Below are 20587 nucleotides of genomic sequence, written 5' to 3'. Positions count from 1 at the left end.
AAGGGTCAAGGAAGGGCCGGGAAGCTCGGGTAATTGATCCTAATGTCCTTCCTCCCACTCTTCTCACTGCAGGCACCACCAAAGACCCCGAAGTGGACCAGCCCAAGGGCAAGTTGAGAAATCGTGAACAGGCTGAATATGGCCCAAGTAATTAGCTGGAAGAGGTAAGCGGGAGGGCGCTGAGGAGGGACTACCACATAGCTCCCAGGGAGGACCCAAGAGTCCCGGAGCCCCGAGCTCCTCCCCAGGTCCAATCACACGTCAGCAGGCCTGTGTGTTTGCCATCTCAGGGCGGATGAAGAACCCCCAGCAAAAATGATGGGGACTGAAGAGACACACGTCTCACTGACCCTGGCAAGTCATTTGACCACTCCAGGCTTTAGTTTCATCATGCCTAAAGGGAATATAATTATACCTGCTTTACTGGTTTCATAGGAGCAAGGTCAAGGTTAAAGTGATAATAAGATAATGAAAAAATATCATTGAATCATTCTACGTGGTGCTCTTAGGGCTTGGGAGAGGGAATGACCGTTCCACAATGTCTACTCAGGGCACAGCATCCTTACCTCAAGAGTTGGGGTGCAGATGGGTGGAATCATTTGAATTACAAGAACCCACAGTGTTACTTAATAATTCAGGAAAAAAGGGGAGCCTTGGGCCTTGGTCTTTATGCACTAATCCCACAACAAATTTGACTTAACATTAAAATCTATCACAGAAGTGGTTAAGGAAGCCATTTTTCACACTCAGGACAATTAGGTGGAGGGTGCCCTCCTGTCGACTCTCCTTACCTGGGTCTCCGCAGCAGCGCTGTCATCCCCCCAGGCTAGAAGTGGCCTGCTCGCCGCTGCCGTTGTGTTTTCAGCACATTTGAATGATGAACAAGTCTGAGGCCTTGCCTTGGCTTCACTCTGCATTTGGGAATTGATTTTTCCTAAATGAGGAAATGTATATGAAATCACAATCAGCTTTCTTCAACTCTTTACAAGTTTAGGGATGAGGGTACGGGAGATAGTCAGAAATAATCCAAAGGGTCCAAACATGGTAACAGCTTGGTTTCCCAACATTCTGTCCCCTGCAAGTCTGTGCTAACAGAAATGTCTGCATAATTACATGTATCTCTGGAGGATGTCCACCTTGGAGACCCAAAGGCAAACTGTGCTTGGACCACTTTTCCACAAAATGTTGACAGATTTTTCATATTAGAAAGGGTTCTGGGGCTTCCCTGGTGGTGCAGTGGTTGAGAATCTGCCTGCCAATGCAGGGGACACGGGTTCGAGCCCTGGTCTGGGAGGATCCCACATGCCGCGGAGCAACTAGGCCCGTGAGCCACAATTGCTGAGCCTGTGCTCCGCAACAAGAGAGGCTGCGATAGTGAGAGGCCTGTGCACCGCGATGAGGAGTGGCCCCCGCTTGCCCCAACTAGAGAAAGCCTTCGCACAGAAACGAAGACTCAACGCAGCCATAAATAAATAAATAAATAAATAAATAAATAAATAAATAAATTCATTAAAAAAAAAAAAAAAAAAAAAAGAAAGGGTTCTGTGGGCAAACTGCTTGGGAAACGCTGATCATTCCTCAAATAGTGTTATACATCAAATAACAAACAAGTTTCTGTTTTGGAGGACTTCTCGGAGCCTTCATTATGCTAATGGGGATTTTCATAATTTCCAAAGGGAGGATGTGAATTCACAGCCTTTCCCAAACATGTTTGAGCAGGGAATCCTGATTTTCCTAGGAAACTTATGAAGGTCATTTTGAATAAGGTGGTTTGCGAAAGTGCTCAGAGGCCCTTAAACATCTTGCCGGGCAGTCTCAAGCTCATATGTGCATATACCTCAGCCAAGCTTTTGTTACATCGCAGGCTCTGATTTGGTAGGTCTGGAGCGGGGTCTGAGAGCTGGCATATATGACAAGCTCCCAGGGGCTGCTCTTGGCCCACGGATTACATTGTAAGTAGCCAGGGTGCAATTAGCAGAGAATGATTAAAATGTCTCCATTACCCATAATAGCAGATTAACCTGCAGAGTGTAGTCTTCCCTCATGTCAGAAAGGAGAACTGCTGTCATTACCCTCCAGCCTCAGTGATTATCAACAGGACAGGCTGTGAGAGCCTTTCAACAGCATTTTGCTTGTAAGCAGAAGTGAAGTAATTGTATTTTCATCAGCAATGGGAGGTCTGTACAGTTCCTTCCATCTTTGATACGGGGATAAGAAAATAACCAATTCAAATGCATATATTAACCAGGAATTGACCACTCGAAACCACTTTCCTTTTGTTCCAGCTAGATCTCCATTCCTTAATGTTTAAAATGAGTAACCAATGGCCACAGAAAAGAGAAAAGCCTTGGAAAGCCAGCCCTGCCTCTGACCCGCAGTGACAACATCTTAAGGTAGACAGGAAGCTTCGGGATGGACGGCACAAAAATGTCCTGCGGTGTGTTGACCTCACTCTCTACCGTATACTACTTTTTTTTACAACTCTTCACGACAATCTAATTAAGATACAAAACTAAGAAAACCGGTGCACTGAATACTAGCAGCAAGATCAGAACAATCTCCTTCCTATCCCCTTCTTATGAAGCAATTCAAGGCTTGCAGTTTCTATTCAATTTGTTATAATGACAGTGTTTAATCATGGAATCCGCTCGGCCGCCTGCCGCTGAATTGAGGTCACACATGTGAGTAGTCAGGCATGGAGCACATAATCTATAACTACAATTTCGCCCCTGAATCTCTGGAGGCTGTGTCATTAATTAACAATACATTTATTTCAAAAATAATATATGTCCCAGCCTTTTAAAATGTAGCCTTGGCTTGAAATAAGCAGAAGTTTGTGATGAAGCATTCATGGCAGTTAGTGTTACTGAATGGAGGAAGAACTCAGCCATGGGAATAACCCAGTCACATTGACTCACAGATGTTTAATGAAAAGTCTTCTTTTCTAATTTCTCAGAAGCCCATGGTATAATCTCTACTTGTGGTTGCTTTCTCATCATCAAATCATAAATGAAAGTCTTTGGAATTCTAGTTCATATGCTTATGCATGTCATAAATGCAACATGAGGTACACAAGTTAAAAAATTATTTAGTGTCATCCTGAGCTGCAATAAATATTTTTAATCTTGAGGGAACAGTGAAAAAACTTTGACCCTTAGCCTGGCCCTATCTTTAATCATGAAAGCTTGTTTCCATTGACTGCAGCAAAGGATGGTACTTCTCAGTGGGAAGGCTCCCTCCATTTCATTGTAGTTAACAGACACTCTACTGCTAATATATCAAACTACATTTTTTATAGCTCAACATATAAATACATTTGAACGGGATAGCAATATGTCAGAAGACATATGTTTCTGTGTGAGGGGGCAAACAACATTTCAGCTAAATTTATGTCTTGGGCCTAGATTGGTCTATACTCAGAGTTAAGTTTTAAAAGACAAAATCTAAAGTCTATGTTGTATGGTTTTTTCTTTATCAATTTATATATCCATCTACCTGTGCTAACGTGCTTGTTTCCTTTATGTGTGTGTACACTCCTTAAATAATACTGAGAGTAGACGATGTTTCATACTTGTTTTCTTTTTATGTTTTGGTTGAGGACATAAAGGGATTTCATGCATCTATATTTCCACTGGGCAGAGGTCACTGACTGACCTCCTGGTGGAAATCTTTTCTGCTGCCTGTTCTCCATTTTTGTCAGCAAGTGCATGATTTTAGTGAGAAAACAATCTCATTTGGAAGGTAACGGGCATTTTACCTGAGGAGGCTGGTTTGGGGAGGCGACTTTGAAGAGGTCGCAGCCCTCTGGCAGTCATGATGGGGTCGGATGTGGAATGAACAGTGGCGTTGTCTGCAGGTCCCCGGCTGTCTGCAGAGGAAGGCACTTCTCGTTCAAGGGTCTGGGCTCTTATGGAAGAAGCTGCACAAAGGGCTGGCTGGAGAGACAGGAGGGGCTCAGTGTCCTCGGGGGAGTCTGCTTGGCGTATGTACCGTCCCGTTGAGCGATTTCCTGAGTCTGGGAGTGGGAAGGTTCCAATCCCACTGTCCAGTGTCCTCATCTGGCAGTTCGTTTCTAGACAGAGTAACATAGTGAGAATTAGAGACTGCTCACATAAAAGGAGAAAAGGATCATGGGCATTTGGATCTGGTCTGGAGGAAAGGGGATATCTAGAAGGAAGAAATACTCATAAGGGTGTAGTAAATTTCCAGGGAGTGGCATGAAACAGACATTTAATTGAACATGGAAATATTCCCTTAACATAATATGAAGTAAGAAGGTTAGCCATTATGGCAGCAAGAATCACATGTACACACAAAGTACATGGTTCTCTAGAGTTATAAGAGAAAAAGAACAGTCACTGGAGACCAAAAATTATTTTTGATCACCCTTATTTCAATTGGTAATCATATGACTTCAATCAATTAGGTAACATTTATTAACTGAAATAAGGTGAGTAATGAGCACACATAACAAATTGAAGTGATGTCCTAACAAAGGCAGTTGTGCATCTCTTACATGAATTATCATCCACCAGCAGTTAACTAAGTCTCTGGTCTCTCCATTTGACTGTGGGGACAGGTAATTCACATACTATAAGGGTCATCCCCAAAGGTACATCGCTTATCATGTGGGCTTCCTATGACTCAACTGCCATCTGAGGTCTTACAGAGAAGATCATAGGGCCACTTTCTGTCTTTCCATCTACCTTTATGCAACGACAAAGCTCATCAGTACTCTTTGGATTTCTTGTCATTCCCAGGGATCCCACTATTCCCTAAAACAAATCAAGTTGATTTCACCATATGTGTGACATATTCTGCCAATTACATCTCATCTTCAAAACATTTTATAGCCAAGAAAAATACAATAACTGAAAAAATTATTACATAATTAATTCCTGAAATGTGGTGTAGTTTATCTAAGCCAATGAGACAGCTTCCAAGATCTGCTTGCCACCCAAAAGTCTCCTGTTTACATGATAATATTAGAGTGAAACAGCCTTAGTAAAGTTTGTATTAGCATCTTATCAGTCTAGGACTGGGGAAGAGGCACAACTTAACACCGTGTTAGGCATGGTGGGGAATATAATAGACTATGTTGTGATCTTTGTATCAAGAGGCTCAACAGCTAGCATTTCAGTGGTGCTTGGGAGTCTGGTGTCTGCTAATAACTAATTGTGTGCGCCCTCCACATAAGATCCTTAACCCCTCAAGGTCTCAGGTTCCTTATAGAGTTTCTGTGAGAATAAAGATACGTTCACTGTGGAATCTCTTGAATTTAGAATGACCCCTAGCACACCGCAGGATAGCTGAATGAAGGAAATAATGAATGATGACATATAAACAACACTAGGTATATTTATTAGATTTCAGTAGCTATCTGACAGGTAAATAGTTTATCCTTAAGTACCTTTCTCACACAATCTCATTTGATGCTCACCAATTAGTATCTGAACTTCAGAATTTGACCATTCCCCTACCTTTCTCCTCAAAACGTCTTTGCTCTGAGTACTAGAATTCTGGGAAATTCCTAATACTAAGGTGAAAACAAAGGGGTCGGGGTGGGTACAGAGTTGGCTTTTATATGTTCTAGTAGGTTTGGTCCTTGGCTTTAGAAGCACTAGAAAGATGAAGTCCCTATCAAAAGAGAGGATTCAGTCTCCAAAGGGATATTTAGTAGGAAGATACAGATACCCTTTCTCCACTATGGTGCCATTTAACTATCTCATACGCCATCTGATCTCAAAGACTGATCATGGGCTCCAGGAGCCCTGAATCCCGTGGCTATCGTCTGAGATCTTTCCCAGAACCACAAGGGCTAAGTTTTAGTTCCATTCATTTCAGGGCCTCCACCTGGTCAGCTTTCCTCTCAACCAGCTTTCGAGATTATTCATTATCTTCTCTATTCATTTTCTCCTCAATTAAGCAGACTCAATTGCTACAAAATAGCCTTTTGGAGAAATAATCAGCTGTTTGCATGGGAAGGCCATGCCAGAAAAGAAAGATCTTCTTATTCAGAATTTGGTGTCCTTTCTTCATGTTAGCCTAGACATACGACACTCCTCATATTTAACAATGTCCATATGTTGTACTTGGGGCAATTCTAAATGTCTGAACTATTTCAGTCTCACACAGGAGTTAGTGGATCGGCATCGACCCAGTCTTCAGGGGTGGGGATCAGAGATTCATGGGATGTAACAGCTGGGTCAGTCCCTACGTGCCCCAGGCTGCCTGCCATAATAGTCTCCTCCCAGCATCTCCAGGATGCCTACCTCTGGACAAAAGAATGCTCAGCACGGCAACATCAGGGGCTCTTTTCCTTTTGTGAAAACGCATCATCCAGTTTGGCCGTTGCTAGGAGTTCACTGCTTTCTTTGTATCATCCCTTCATCTTCTCAACCTTAAAGGGTAAGAACTATCCTTGCCATTTACAAATGAGAAATCATGGCTCAAAAAGGTTAACTTGTCCAAGGCTGTATGCTGTAAATAAAGAGCTTGGATTTGAATCCAGACTTAACGTAAATACAGAGACCAAGCTCTTAGCCACCAAGCTATACTGATTCTGCCAAAAAGTTCAGGTAAATCCAGAAGTGGGGTCTGCTCAGTCAGCAGCCACTGAGGCAGGCTTGTGAGCTGACAGCGCACAGAAGGGCCCCCTGCCTCTGGCCAGTGCGCCCAGCTTCTCCTATGGAACTGGTGCTGGCCCTGAATTCCAGCTGGTTCCCATGCTTCCCATCCTGATGGGATGGAGTTAACAGTTGGCATTCCCGGCATCTGCACGGTTCCCGAGAACCACAATTGTCTGGTACCTCTTCCCCCACCCTCTTGGATCGCATCTGCAGACTTCCATGCCAGGGTTTTTCTGGCATTTATCTCACCTCTCTGGCCCTGGTGATAGGCATTGTCTACAAGGGCAGTATTTTTTTGGCTTTGTCTAATAACGCTCTCTCCCATAGGTATTTTATGAGTTAATCCAGTCCCTTCAAATGGAGACTCAAAAAGCAAAGTAGGATTCTTGGCAACCTTTTCAGTGATTTTTCTGGGGAAAGGCCCCAGACACTAAAGCCCATGTATGTTGGCCTGGCCTGTAACGCGAGGCAGGAAATAGGGCAGGGAGAAATCTGGGGCAGGAAGAAAGATAAAGGAAGTCTAGCTCTGGTGCCCATCTGAGGACACCAGCATTTTTTGGTATCTGTCCCTTTATACTATTTTCTTTTCCCTTCTTTCCCTCCACAATATTGCCATAATCAGAAGCTATAAAACAGGACTTCTGGTAACCCTGAGTTCTTTGATCCTCTAAGAATTGTGTGCACTGACATTAAACGCAGAAATCACCTGTTATTAAAGCCACCTTTTTATTTCTAAAAATTACAGATGCCAAATGCAGTGAATTTGAAGGACTCATTTGTAGTACCTATGAAATGAGGTATGGACAGTCAAGAACTCAGACACCATATGCCAAGTTTCCCCCTCAAGCAAATTTCTCCAGAATGCATAAACCTTTGGAAATAGAGTTTATACTGAAAATGCTGACACCTTCTTTATGTAGTTTCTTTAAGGCACTCACAGTTCATAAAAATATTGTAATCTGAAAAAGTATTAGATATTGTACTTTTGAAGTCAGTTTTTTTTTCTCAGGGGATTATAAGAACTCACAAAATAATTGAATGGCCGTGATAAAAATAAAGCTCAAAGGGACAAGCCAGCCTTGCATCCAGAATGAGTTGACTCAGTTCTGACCTCACAACACGTTTAGGTTCACGCTGTGGCTGTGAGAACAGCTGTCAACAGGGCCTTGCTAATGAGTTCAAGGGCTGGATCACTAGATGGACCAGCGGGTTTCATTCTCTCAAGGTCACTAATGACTCCTCCTACCCTGATGACTGCTCCTCATCCCATTTGCCTTCTGTCTCTTAAGGTAAGTTCTCTCACTTATCACCACCAACAAGCCCCAGATGTTTCACGGGATGACTTACAGCAGGGCTCCCCAGTCCTTTTAAAGTTCTGGCACACATAGGAAATACACACATACAGGTCACTGAGGAACACACCAGCTGCCCCGGGACCCCCGGCTACCTGAGAGCTGAGGGCTCAACATCTCAGCACACCTGGGGTCCGTTCAGGGCACGTCAGCAAGGTAGGGGATCTCTTCCTTACAGAATGGATTCGGGACCTTCTTTTCCTGTCACCTTGGATGCATTATCTTGCATACCTCCAGCAGGAAAGGAGATGGACAGCTTTGCAGTCTGTTAGCAGCTGACAGGAGAATTTTTAGGTCCTTCTTTTTTGGAAAGAACGTTCAGAGTGTTTGTGTTAGGAATACTGTCTGGCCTCAAAGCTTCAGTAGAGGGATTTAATAAGTGCCTGAGAGGGGGGATGAGTCAGCGAGGGGTGAGTTGCCAAGAAGGGGGACGTTCTGCGTGGGATGGTGGCAGAGAAGACATTTTGGAGAAACAAGTCAACCAGGGGTTTTTCAACTGTTAACTTAGGATGTGCAGTACAAAATCCCCACTCAGCTCATCAGCGAGCTTCAGCCCTCTCCTCCTGGACCAGGTGCCCCAGCAGGTGGCTTTAGTTTCCTCATATGAAAATTAGATTATATAACCTCCATCACAGGGGCGCTCTAAGGACTAGAAACATAGCACATCATAAACATAGCACGAGGCCTGGAACAGGTACATAGCTATTATTCAGAAAATGGCAGCAATTCTCAAAATAAGTGTTATTAGACTGCTAGCAGCCTGGGGGCAGATTGGGTTTTATCCATCTCCTCAGAATTCCCATGTAAGCCTGTTCCTGACTCTACATCGCCTTTATTCTACAGAACGGCAATTATATGCTAATAGAGCTGATGATAACGAAAGGCCGAGAGAGTGCCTGATTTATTCGCCATCACCCACGCGCAGCACAGAGCCTGACACATAGTTAGCACGGAGTGTAATGAAAAAATAGGTGGATGAAATAAGCTCTCATCTTTAGGAAATTCTTCCTGAAATTAAATTGAATATGAACTTTTCCTTTTGAAATCCCAATCTGCTGTTTTTTTGTTCTCACTTCAGCAACCAGAGAAAACAGCTGACTTCCTTTTTCTGTGCAGCTATATTTCTCATACAGCCAGACTTCAGTAATTCAGATAGCCAGGGGGATAAGATCATTCAGAATTATTGAATATTTGAAAGACAGATTTCTTAATACTTCCAAGCCCTTAGAGCAAGGGTCAGTGACTAAGACGAAGGATAGTGCGGGGAATGTGGCTTTAGTATCCGCCTCAGCCCCCGCCCCTACCTCAAAGCATCACTGGGCTGGAAGGTCCCAGGTCTGGCCTCATTCCTCCTGCCCTCATCCTCAGGGAGTGTAGATGCCAAGCTGAGTGCCGGCATCACACTTAACATCAGCATGCATAGTTAGCACAGAGGCAAGTTCCTGGGAGCCATTTGTAGCGAACAGATGAGATTACTCAGCAACTTCTTCTATGTGTTTACACAAAACAGTGAGGTTTTTCTCTTTTAAAACAATTTGTTCTCTTAATTGGCTTCTTCTTGCGTCTTCCAAATTTGTTTTACACTATTCCTTTACATTGTAACACTATATTTAAAAATAGCTGCAAAGGGAAAAGCTTATTTCCAGCACTGTTTCAGTTAATATAAATTTCCAAGTTAGTGCAATCTGTATTAGCACGGATTTTGAGTGTTTGGGAAAGGCCACTAACTCATTTTTTCCTCAGTCTTCTACAGATTAAAGTATCTCAACTGTTTTTTCACAGATCCTATCTCACAAATCTTTAATTGCTTGAATGTATAAACCAAAACTCTTGGTATTATTAATGTATCTGTCCATAGAGATTATTATATAGGACAGGCTTAAGCAAACCCGACTTGAGTTCCAAGTTAGTCTAAATATTCAGAAGAATGAAGCGAAAAGACAATAGGCTTCAGAGTGGGAAAGCCTAGGCTTGATGATCTGCTTGGCTACCTGCTGGCTGTGTCACAACAAGGGAATTTTTAAACGATCCTGACATCATATAATCATAGCTCATTGGTAATAATGCTCGTTACAAAGTAGGTACTCTGTAAGTTTCCAGAAGGGGTTGTCAAGGAGAGGTGAGGGCCCCTGCAGGTACGTAATACACACACTGTCTGGAATTGAAGACAGACCAAACTTTCACCTTTGTGGTCAGTGCTCTACTGCAGCACCTGGGCACATTTCACTAAACAACTGCCCCGGTTATTTCCTAAGCAAGGGCCAGGTGGCAACCATTTCCTTGGGGGTTACTTGATCACATTGTTAATGAATGATTATAAACATGGAGCAAAGTACTTGGAGTTGGTTGCAAGCTGCCTCATGTATAGAAAAGATGGAGTCCATTTTCCCAAGAAATCCATTTTGGAATAGGCACCGGAAAGGCTTTTTAAAAAGCTTAAGCAAATGATGTTTACCAATTATCCTTTGTTCACAGACTTGCTACGTTCTCAGGGAATATTCCCAAATTAGTAAGCTCTGATTTTCAGTCTATCCTAAAAGGTTACACTTGCTTCTGTGCAATGATCTACACTCTCTTATATATTCAAACTACTTCATTAATCACTATTTTTTTTCCCCCTCTTCCACACTCGTAAGTCCTAGGAAAATGGAAAACTTTAAAACCCAAGCGCAGTTTTACTTTGAGAACTTTAATCATACCTACAAAGTTTCAGCCAAACAAAATTTCAAATTGTGTTGAATGAGGACTCAACACAATTCACCAGCCAGAAAGAGCAACTCATGGGTGTTTAATAGTAATACCGTATTACTAACTGGCATACTTTCCTATAATGCAATTGGTCATGTAAATGAGTCTTTGTATGAGTTCTCTCCAGGTTCCTAAACATCTTAAGCTATGTGTGGTATTGGCAATAGAAACTTAACTACAGATGGGAGAACAGATCTCTTTATTTGCACATCCTTCTCTTCAGCTGTATGGCTGAAATAAGCTAAGAAAAACTAAGTCTGTTGCCAAAGCCACATCAATTAAATGTAGGTTATTCATTCTAAGTTTACCCTGTGGTTTTGTTAAAGTAGTCCAAAATGACTATATTGGCTATTTATTCACAAACATCGGGTAACTTTTGACTGTGGCATTAAGATGACCTTCTGGAAGAGTAAATTCAATTTGATGGCTTCAGAATGCATGTAAATACTCAGCTTCTAAGTTCAAACTGGATTTAAGCTTTCTGAGATTTGAAAAGTATATAGGAGAATGTAAATTTATTTTCTAACCCTTGTGTTCTCTTTGACATAAAGGAAGACTGGAACTTTGGGGGTCTGGTACACTGGTACATAGGGAATAAATATGAGAAAAAATGAAGGGAGCTAATATGACAAAAATTTTTAAAAAGAAAAAAGCAGATCATAAAACTCCTTTGTCAAGGTGAAGGACAAGTTATTTAAACCAATATAAAAGACATGTCACCTCAGACTGGGTTGGTATCCTGTGAACCCAATATTCTGTCTGACAGTGGTAGCACCACATAAAATATTGCAGTGGGATGTGACTCAAGGATATAGACTGGAAAAGGTCAGAAATGTGTTCCAAATGCCCATGCAGACCACGAATTAACAGAAATCCTCCTTAAATTTATGTAATTATTCAGCTGGTATAAACCCTGAGAAAAAAATTCCTTAGGTTCGCTATAATACGTGCTTCGTCTTGCGACTGACACTAAGACAACCTCTTCAAAGGTCTGGGGGATGGCTCTTGGTCTAGTATTCTGAGATTGGTTACGCAACTTTCCAAACCCTTCCTGATTTTACAAATTTTAATAATTATCTCTAGACTCTTATTCTTCTAGACTGAAAAATCTTGAGATCTTCACATAACTCCTTCGTGTCTTGCTATGCTACTATGCCTGTCTTGTAAAACAGTGGTGAGATTTGTACGTGATATTTACTGTGATATATAAGAGTAGGCTAATGTGATCACTACAGTTTACAAACCAGTATTTGCTTGACTTGGTCAGCTGGTCTAGGAACAGACTTGGATCCCAGATTGCTACATCTTGTTTTGGGTGTCACCACTTCCAGGTCAAAGTCCTTGTTTATGAGAATACAACATAGATTCCTCCCAATTCCTCACAGAGTGATGATTACCACTTAAACACTTTCCTATCCATATGTCAAGTCTTGTCCTCCTCAGATATTTTTCTAATTGAAAAAAAAAAGCCCTTAATTTTATTAGCAAAACTTTCTAGAGTACCATAAAAATGTAGAACCACTATGGTTCCAGCCCTGATCTGTGTCCGTCATTTTGCTAATTGAAGAAATGCCAATTTATCTCTCCCTTTTGTTTCCTGTTATCCCTGCTCATTCTATATCCATGACAAAATTGCTCTAGCCTCAACTTTTTCTCCCCAGTCTAATGATAATCTAGCTATTTGCTTGTATCTTCTTTTAATCCACTTTTGGGCTGGTGCTTATGAAAGGCATATTAAAGGTCTAAACAAATGATGTTTACTGATTCTCCTTGGTTCACACACTTATTACATTCTCAGATCAGATTCCCAAATTAGTAAGTCACAATTTCCCCTTAGAGAAGATACAGCATATTTATCCTAAAAGGTTGTCCTTGTATCTGTTCGATGATCTACCCTCTCTCTTAGCTTCACTACATCTCTGTCTGTCCTGCCAAAAGGAAGTGAAAAGTTGAACAATTATCTGGTGAATCTGATAGACACAGATGGCTATTACGGATAAATCTGTCTCTCTAAATCTCTAAAATTCCATATCGGGTTTGCTGAATTATATGGACAACTGCCTCTGCTCTCCATTTTACCTGCCTGGATAATATCTGCTTTGATAAGGCAAGTGAGCGAAGGGAGGAAAGAAAATAAACTGGAGGTAAGCTGCTGCAGGAAGAGAGTCAAAACAGCTTTCCTTGGTAGGAAGCATATAAAAACAGAGAAGCATGAGGAGATTCAGATCTATCAATTTAGCAACACACAAAAAATTTATTAAAGATGTTTACAAGAGGTAAAGCATCCTATGTATTATTAAATTTATTCATTTTATTTATTTTTGGCTGCTTTGGTTCTTCGTTGCTGCGTGGCTTTCTCTAGTTGCGGCGAGCAGGGGCTACTCTTTGTTGTGGTGCATGGGCTTCTCATTGCGGTGGCTTCTCTTGTTGTGGAGCATGGGCTCTAGGCATGTGGGCTTCAGTAGTTGTGGCACGCGGGCTCAGTAGTTGTGGCACGCAGGCTCAATAGTTGTGGCACATGGGCTTGGTTGCTCCGCAGCATGTGGGATCTTCCAGGGCCAGGGCTCAAACCCGTATCCCCTGCATTGGCAGGTGGATTCTTAACCACTGCGCCACCAGGGAAGTCCTCCTATGTATTATTAACCTATTTTATGTATTTATTTATTTATTTTAAAAAAATTACTTATTTTATTTATTTATTTTTGGCTGCGTTGGGTCTTTGTTGCTGGGTGTGGGCTTTCTCTAGTTGTGGTGAGCAGGGCGCGGGCTTTCTCTAGTCGCGGCGAGCTGGGGTTACTCTTCATTGCAGTGTGCGGGCTTCTCACTGCAGTGGCTTCTCTTGTTGCGGAGCATGGGCTCTAGGCACATGGGCTTCAGTAGTTGTGGCATGTGGGCTCAGTAGTTGTGGCTCGTGGGCTCTAGAGTGCAGGCTCAGTAGTTGTAGTGCACAGGCTTAGTTGCTCTGCGGCATGTGGGATCCTCCCGGACCAGGGCTCGAACCCGTGTCCCCTGCATTGGCAGGAGGATTCTTAACCACTGCACCACCAGGGAAGTCCCTAACCTATTTTTTTTAATTAAAATTTTATATACTCTAAAATTACAAATTACTTTAGTTTTCTTTTATTACTGTAATTATAGATATTTAATAAAAGACCCCAGAAAGATAAGAATTTAAAGCTCATAGATGTTTTTCTCCATTTGTCTCTATATTTATTCAATGTTAATGATTTTTCAAATTGTATGCGGAAAGGAAAAAAGCTTAAGTCTTCACACCCTGAAACTTTAAATAAAAAATTCACTTTAACATGCCTTACTTGCCTGGTTCAGGATTTTAATTAATATAAGTTAATCTATTTTAAGTGGATATTCAAGGATCATTTATTTTTCTTTTATGTGACTGTAGCTGAAATGTGGGTGAAGAGAAGGCTGAAGTAGATATGAGCCTATCTTTCCATTTCAGCTGCCACTCGCCACTCTCCAATATTCCATGGTTGTTTCTACAGGAAGATAATAAAGGAGTAATGAAATCCAACAGACCAAAGGATATGAATATGGGCAAAAATATAGAGAGACATTTGCTTCTGTCCATTAATGATTAACTGTAACAGGAACAACATATAATGTTAAACACTGTTTTCAGACACTGGACAACAGGCAACATAAAACTTGATCTCTGACTCAAGGAAAACAAATGAAGCGAGCTCTATAATCTCTGTAGCCAACTGCCCGGTGATGGTTTCCAGACTGAAACACTGAGAGAAGAAACATGAACAGAGTCTGGAGGGCCTGCTGAATTCAAGCAGAGGTAAACACAGGCATGTCGGTGGGGTGGGGAAGGGGCTGTCTAGGCAGCTAGAGCTTGCAGGGCTATGTATTGCAAAGAAATGATAACAGCAGAGGTTTCGCTCTAGTCTTCCGCTGTGTATTAACCTGAACATCCATGAGGTGAAATGCATGAGGTCAGAGAAGCAATGACTATGAAGCAGTAGGTTGAATCATTTCTTGAGCTCACATAAGGCTGAAAATAGTTTATGTTTCCACCATCCAGAGAGGATAGGCCTCCCCAAACATGGACCACATGGTACAGTCCTAAGAAGGGTCAAGCCATAGTCGTGAGGATAAATTATTCCCAGAAAAAAGGTTCCCTTGAATTTGTCTTAACAAAACGTAAAAGGAAGCCTTGAAAAATGAAACTAATTTGCAAGTAACTTAAATGCACCTCAAAATAAAGAACAACAGTCTTTACAGGAATACAATGAAATCTAGTACTCAACAATGTAAAGTTTACAATCTCTGGCATCCAATTAAAAATCACCACCAGGCATGAAAAGAAGCAGGAAAATATGATCCATATTCAAGAGAGAAATTAATCAACAGAAACAGACACAGTAATGAGAGATAATGAAATTAAACAAGAACTTAAAAATACTGTCGATGTCACAACTATGTACAAAGATATAAAGTAAAATTTGAAGATAATTTGGAAATAATAAAATAATAAAAATACACAAATGGAAATTGTAGACAGGAAAAACTATATTTAAATTTAAAAATACACTATACAGAATTAATAGCAGATTAGCAGAGCTATTAGATATAGCAGGAAGAAAGAGCAGTGAATTTTTAAACATTACAAAATAAATTATCCAAAATAAAACGCATAGAGAAAAAAGACTTAAAGAAATAGACCATCAGTGACCTGGATGTCAATATGAAATGGTCTAAATGTGTATAACTGGAGCCCCAGAAGGAAAGAAAAGAGAGAAAGGGGAAAAAATTATGTGAAGTAATAACCAAAAATGTACATATTTGATAAAAAACTATAAACCCCAAATCCAAGAGACTCAATGAGCCTCAACCAGAACCAACATAGAGAAAATGACATTTAGGCTCATCATAATCAAACTACTGAATATCAGTGAAAAAGACAAAAATCTTAAAAGCAACTGAGAAAAAAGATACTTTACAGAGCAAAGATAAAACTGATAGTAGAATTCATGTCAGAAACTACATAAGCCAGGGCTTCCCTGGTGGTGCAGTGGCTAAGAATCTGCCTGCCAATGCAGGGGACACGGGTTTGAGCCCTGGTCTGGGAAGATCCCACATGCCACGGAGCAACTAAGCCCGTGAGCCACAACTACTGAGCCTGCGCGTCTGGAGCCTGTGCTCCGCAACAAGAGAGGCTGCGATAATGAGAGGCCCGCGCACAGCGATGAAGAGTGGCCCCCGCTCGCCGCAACTGGAGAAAGCCCTCGCACAGAAACGAAGACCCAACACAGCCAAAAATAAATAAATTAATTAGTAAAAAAAAAAAAAAAGAAACTACATAAGCCAGAAGAAAATGAAATAACATCTTTAAAGTCTTGAGAGGGAAAGAAACAAAACAAAACCTGTCAACATTTTAAAAATTAATTCTAGTTAATCAACTTTTCAACTAATTTAATAACCAAGAAAAAAATATATGCTTTTCAAACTAACAAAAGCTGAGAGAATTCATTGCCAGAGAATGTTTAGTGTAAGATATTAAGGGAAGTTTCACAAGCAGATGAAAAATAGGTATCGGGTAGAAATCTGGATGTATACAATAGAATGAAGAATGCAAGAAATGGTAAGTATATGCTATATAAAGTATATTTTTCTTATTTTTTAATCTCTTTAGGAGATAATTCACTAAAGCCAATATAAAAACATATTGCAAGCTTTCTAACATACGTAGAAGTAAAATATACAATAGCATAAGGGGTGAGAGGGGTTATAAGAAAGTAATCTGTAATGTAGATAGATACGTTACAGATAGACTGTGCTAAAGTAAAGATGTAGTTAAATTACATTTAACAGGGGCTTCCCTGGTGGCGCAGTGGTTGAGAATCTGCCTGCCACTGCAGGGGACACAGGTTCAAGCCCTGGTCTGGGAAGATCCCACATGCCACGGAGCAACTAAGCCCGTGTGCCACAACTACTGAGCCTGCGCGTCTGGAGCCTGTGCTCCGCAACAAGAGAGGCCGCTACAGTGAGAGGCCCGCGCACCGCGATGAAGAGTGGCCCTCGCTCGCCGCAACTAGAGAAAGCCCTCGCACAGAAACGAAGACCCAACACAGCCAAAAATAAATAAATAAAATTTTAAAAAAAAAATTACATTTAACAATTAGTTCAATCACTAAAACAAGCCAAAAAAAAAAAAAAAAAAAACCAAAAAACCCACTAAAACCCAAAGATGTATAGCTAATAAGGTGCAAATGGAGATGAAGTGGAATCATAAAAAATTCTCAATTCAAAAGAAGGCAGAAACAGCCCCAGAGAGCAGGGGGACACAGGCCCCCTGGGGACGGCTCGTAGAGAAAACATTTAAAAGAAATTGTCCATGACCTGATGCATTTGATTATGTGGAAAATAATATTGAGAGGGGCCTTACAATTTTGTTGGAGAATTTGGAATCAATGATCAGCACATAGGAGCCTAAGATAATTGGGAGAAAATGTCATTATTAATGCTAGAAAAAATTCTAAGCTGTACAAGAAGGGAACTGGGATCATATTACACTCTAAGTAGTATAATTAGTTCATCAGTGAACAGTATTTACATAATCATAAGGGTATAAACCATACATATTAAGTTAACCAAAATCTCTAATACAATTTTTTGGAAGAAATAAGGGAAGAAGAATGGGTCAAGAATGCAAATTCATAATCTTCCATGATAGAAAGTCAATAGATAAGTTTACATTTTCAAAAACTCAAGAAATGGCAGTGTAGGTTTATCATTTCAGAATACAGAGGTGCAAGGCGGAAAGAAATAGCTGACAGACTAGAAACTAGCTGTAGGCTGTAGGGCCCAAGGCTGTAAGGATTGGAGCAGAGAAAGCTGTTTTTATTACAAGTCTTAGAGAATTGTTTCACTTTTAAAAATAGATTAAAAATAAAAATTAAATTACCAGTGCAAAAACAAAAACCAAAAAACAGAAGAAGGCAGAAAAAGAGGCAAACATAGAGAGAACAGATGGGACAAATAAAATACATAGTAAGATGGTAGATCTAAACCCACTATGTAGATTATATTTAATGGCCTAAATATCCCAATTAATAGGCTGAGATTGTCAGATTTGGTTTTTAAAAAATCAAGACCCAATTATATGCTGTTTATTAGAAATCTGCTTTATTTTATTTTATTTTACCATTACAAGGGTTTAATAAGATGTAATACACATAATACATGTGAATGCAAATAGCACATTGCCTGGTAGCCAGTGAGGTTTTAGTAAATATGGTTGCCACGTGTCTGGTTTTAAACCAGACTGTCCAGTATTTGATTTTTCTTTCTGAGGAACAGATTAAGAAAAGACCAGACATGTAAATGTAAATATGAGTAAGTGCTATTATTACTACCATGACATGTCGTATGCGTGAGTCGTGGAGCTTCCTCTCACCAGGACAGTTGGCCACGAGGAATGATAGAGAGCACACTCCGCAAGACATGCTTCAAGCACCACCACGTGGGAGAGCCCAGCACACACTTTGCCAAGTACCAAATTCCATTGCCATTGTGAGCCAGGTGTGAGGGGAGGGCGCCGCAGTGGTTCTCAATGTTTCCTTTTACAGGTGCAATTCCTAACTGTGTTCTATCTCATCTCCTTGTGGTCCTTTTCAGTAAGAGATATTTGGCAGTTTCTTTTTTTCTTATTTAACACCTTTATTGGAGTATAATTGCTTTACAATGGTGTGTTAGTTTCTGCTCTATAACAAAGTGAATCAGTTATACATATACATATATCCCCATATCTCCTCCCTCTTGCGTCTCCCTCCCACCCTCCCTATCCCACCCCTCTAGATGGTCACAAAGCACCGAGCTGATCTCCCTGTACTGTGCGGCTGCTTCCCACTAGCTATCTATTTTACATTTGGTAGTGTATATATGTCCTTGCTACTCTCTCACTTCGTCCCAGCTTACCCTTCCCCCTCCCCATATCCTCAAGTCCATTCTCGACATTTGCGTCTTTATTCCTGTCCTGCCCCTAGGTTCATCAGAACCATTTTTTTTTTAGATTCCATATATATGTGTTAGCATACGGTATTTGTTTTTCTCTTTCTGACTTACCTCACTCTGTATGACAGACTCTAGGTCCATCCACCTCACTACAAATAAGTCAATTTTATTTCTTTTTATGGCTGAGTAATATTCCATTGCACTACATCTTCTTTATCCATTCATCTGTCGATGGACACTTAGGTTGCTTCCATGTCCTGGCTATTGTAAATAGAGCTGCCATGAACATTGTGGTACATGACTCTTTTTGAATTATGGTTTTCTCAGGGTATTTGCCCCGTAGTGGGATTGCTGGGTCATATGGTAGTTTTATTTTTAGTTTTTTAAGGAACCTCCATACTGTTCTCCATAGTGGCTGTATCAGTTTACATTCCCACCAACAGTGTAAGAGGGTTCCCTTTTCTCCACACCCTCTCCAGCATTTATTGTTGGTAGATTTTTTGATGATGGCCATTCTGACCGGTGTGAGGTGATACCTCATTGTAGTTTTGAAGAAATGTGCTTTAAATACATTCATGGATCAGAATATTCAATGTTATTCAGATGTCAATTCTCTCTGAATTGATCTATAGAATCAATGGACTCCTAATCAAAGCACTATCAGGCTTTTTATAGACATTGAGAAACTGATTCTAAAATTATTTAGAAAAGCAAACATTTTTTTAAAAAGTAAAACACCATCTGAAGACTGACAGTACACACTACCTGAATTCTATTTGGCTACAGTAATCAAGAGAACGTGGTATTGGGTAAGGATTTGCATATAGATCAATGGAACAGAACACATTCCAGAAACAGACTCACAAATATATTGTCAATTGTTTCCTGACAAAGATGACAAGGTAATTTAATAAGGGAAAGACAGTACTTCAACAAAGGGTACTGGAAACACTGAATATTCATACGGGGAAAAATGAACCTCACCTCTTTCCTTATGCTATACACAAAAATTAATGCATAGACTGAAACGTAAGAGGAAAAACCCTAAAAGTTCTAAAAGAAAACAAAGGAGAACATCTCTGTGACCTTGGATTAGGTAGCAATTTCTTAAACAGAGTCAAAAACATGAATCATAAAATTAAAAAAAAAATAGTTAAACTTGATCAAAATAAAAAACTTTCTCTTCAAAAGTATTGTTAAGGAAATTAAAAGGCAAGCAACAGGCTGGAAGAATACAGCGAAGTTATTTCTAATAAGGGATTTGGATACAGAATAAAAAGACTTCTAATGCAATAATAAGGACAAGCAACTCTACCAAATTGAGCAAAAAATTTGAATGCATATGTCACCAAAGAAGACACATGGATGGCAAATAAACACAGGAAAAGATGCTCAACATCATCAGACATTAGGCGGATGCAAATTAAAACCACAATGAGATATCAGTATACTCCCCTAAAAATGGCTAAAATTAAAAAGACTAAGAATATTAAATGTTGGTGAAAATGTGGAACAAGCTGAATTCTCATACATTGTTGGTAGGGATACAGAATGGTAAAACTACTTTGGAAAAGTTTGGCAATTTCTTGTAAAGTTAAACATACACTCATCGTGTGACCCCACAATAATGCTGTTACCCAAAAGAAAAGAATATATATCCACCCGAAGACTCATGTATACAAATATATACGGTGGCTTTATGCATAATAGCCCAAATTGGAAATAACTGAAATGTCCATAAGCTAGTGAATGGATAAATAAATGTGGTACGTCCATGCAGTGAAATGCTTATCAGCAATAAAGTGCACGTGCGCACGCACACACACGCACACACACACACACGCAACTGCGGATACAGATAACAACACGGATGGTTCT

The 20587-nt window shown here is 40.4% G+C and overlaps 1 protein-coding gene across 5 annotated transcripts in view; it reads right to left on the bottom strand.

The window, feature by feature from the left end:
- NCKAP5 (NCK associated protein 5) overlaps positions 1–20587 on the bottom strand; it is a 1059956-nt gene that overhangs the window by 45831 nt on the left and 993538 nt on the right. For all 5 annotated transcript variants that reach the window (XM_059927623.1, XM_059927626.1, XM_059927624.1 and 2 more), the window contains 2 exons: positions 3758–4072; positions 792–934 (listed from right to left, as the gene is read on the bottom strand). In XM_059927623.1, coding sequence (XP_059783606.1) covers positions 792–934; positions 3758–4072 — 458 coding nt within the window. The remainder of the gene's footprint in view (positions 1–791; positions 935–3757; positions 4073–20587) is intronic.

This window comes from Balaenoptera ricei, chromosome 7, assembly GCF_028023285.1.
Source record: "Balaenoptera ricei isolate mBalRic1 chromosome 7, mBalRic1.hap2, whole genome shotgun sequence".
Lineage (NCBI taxonomy): Eukaryota > Metazoa > Chordata > Mammalia > Artiodactyla > Balaenopteridae > Balaenoptera > Balaenoptera ricei.
This window is presented reverse-complemented; position numbering and strand designations above follow the sequence as displayed.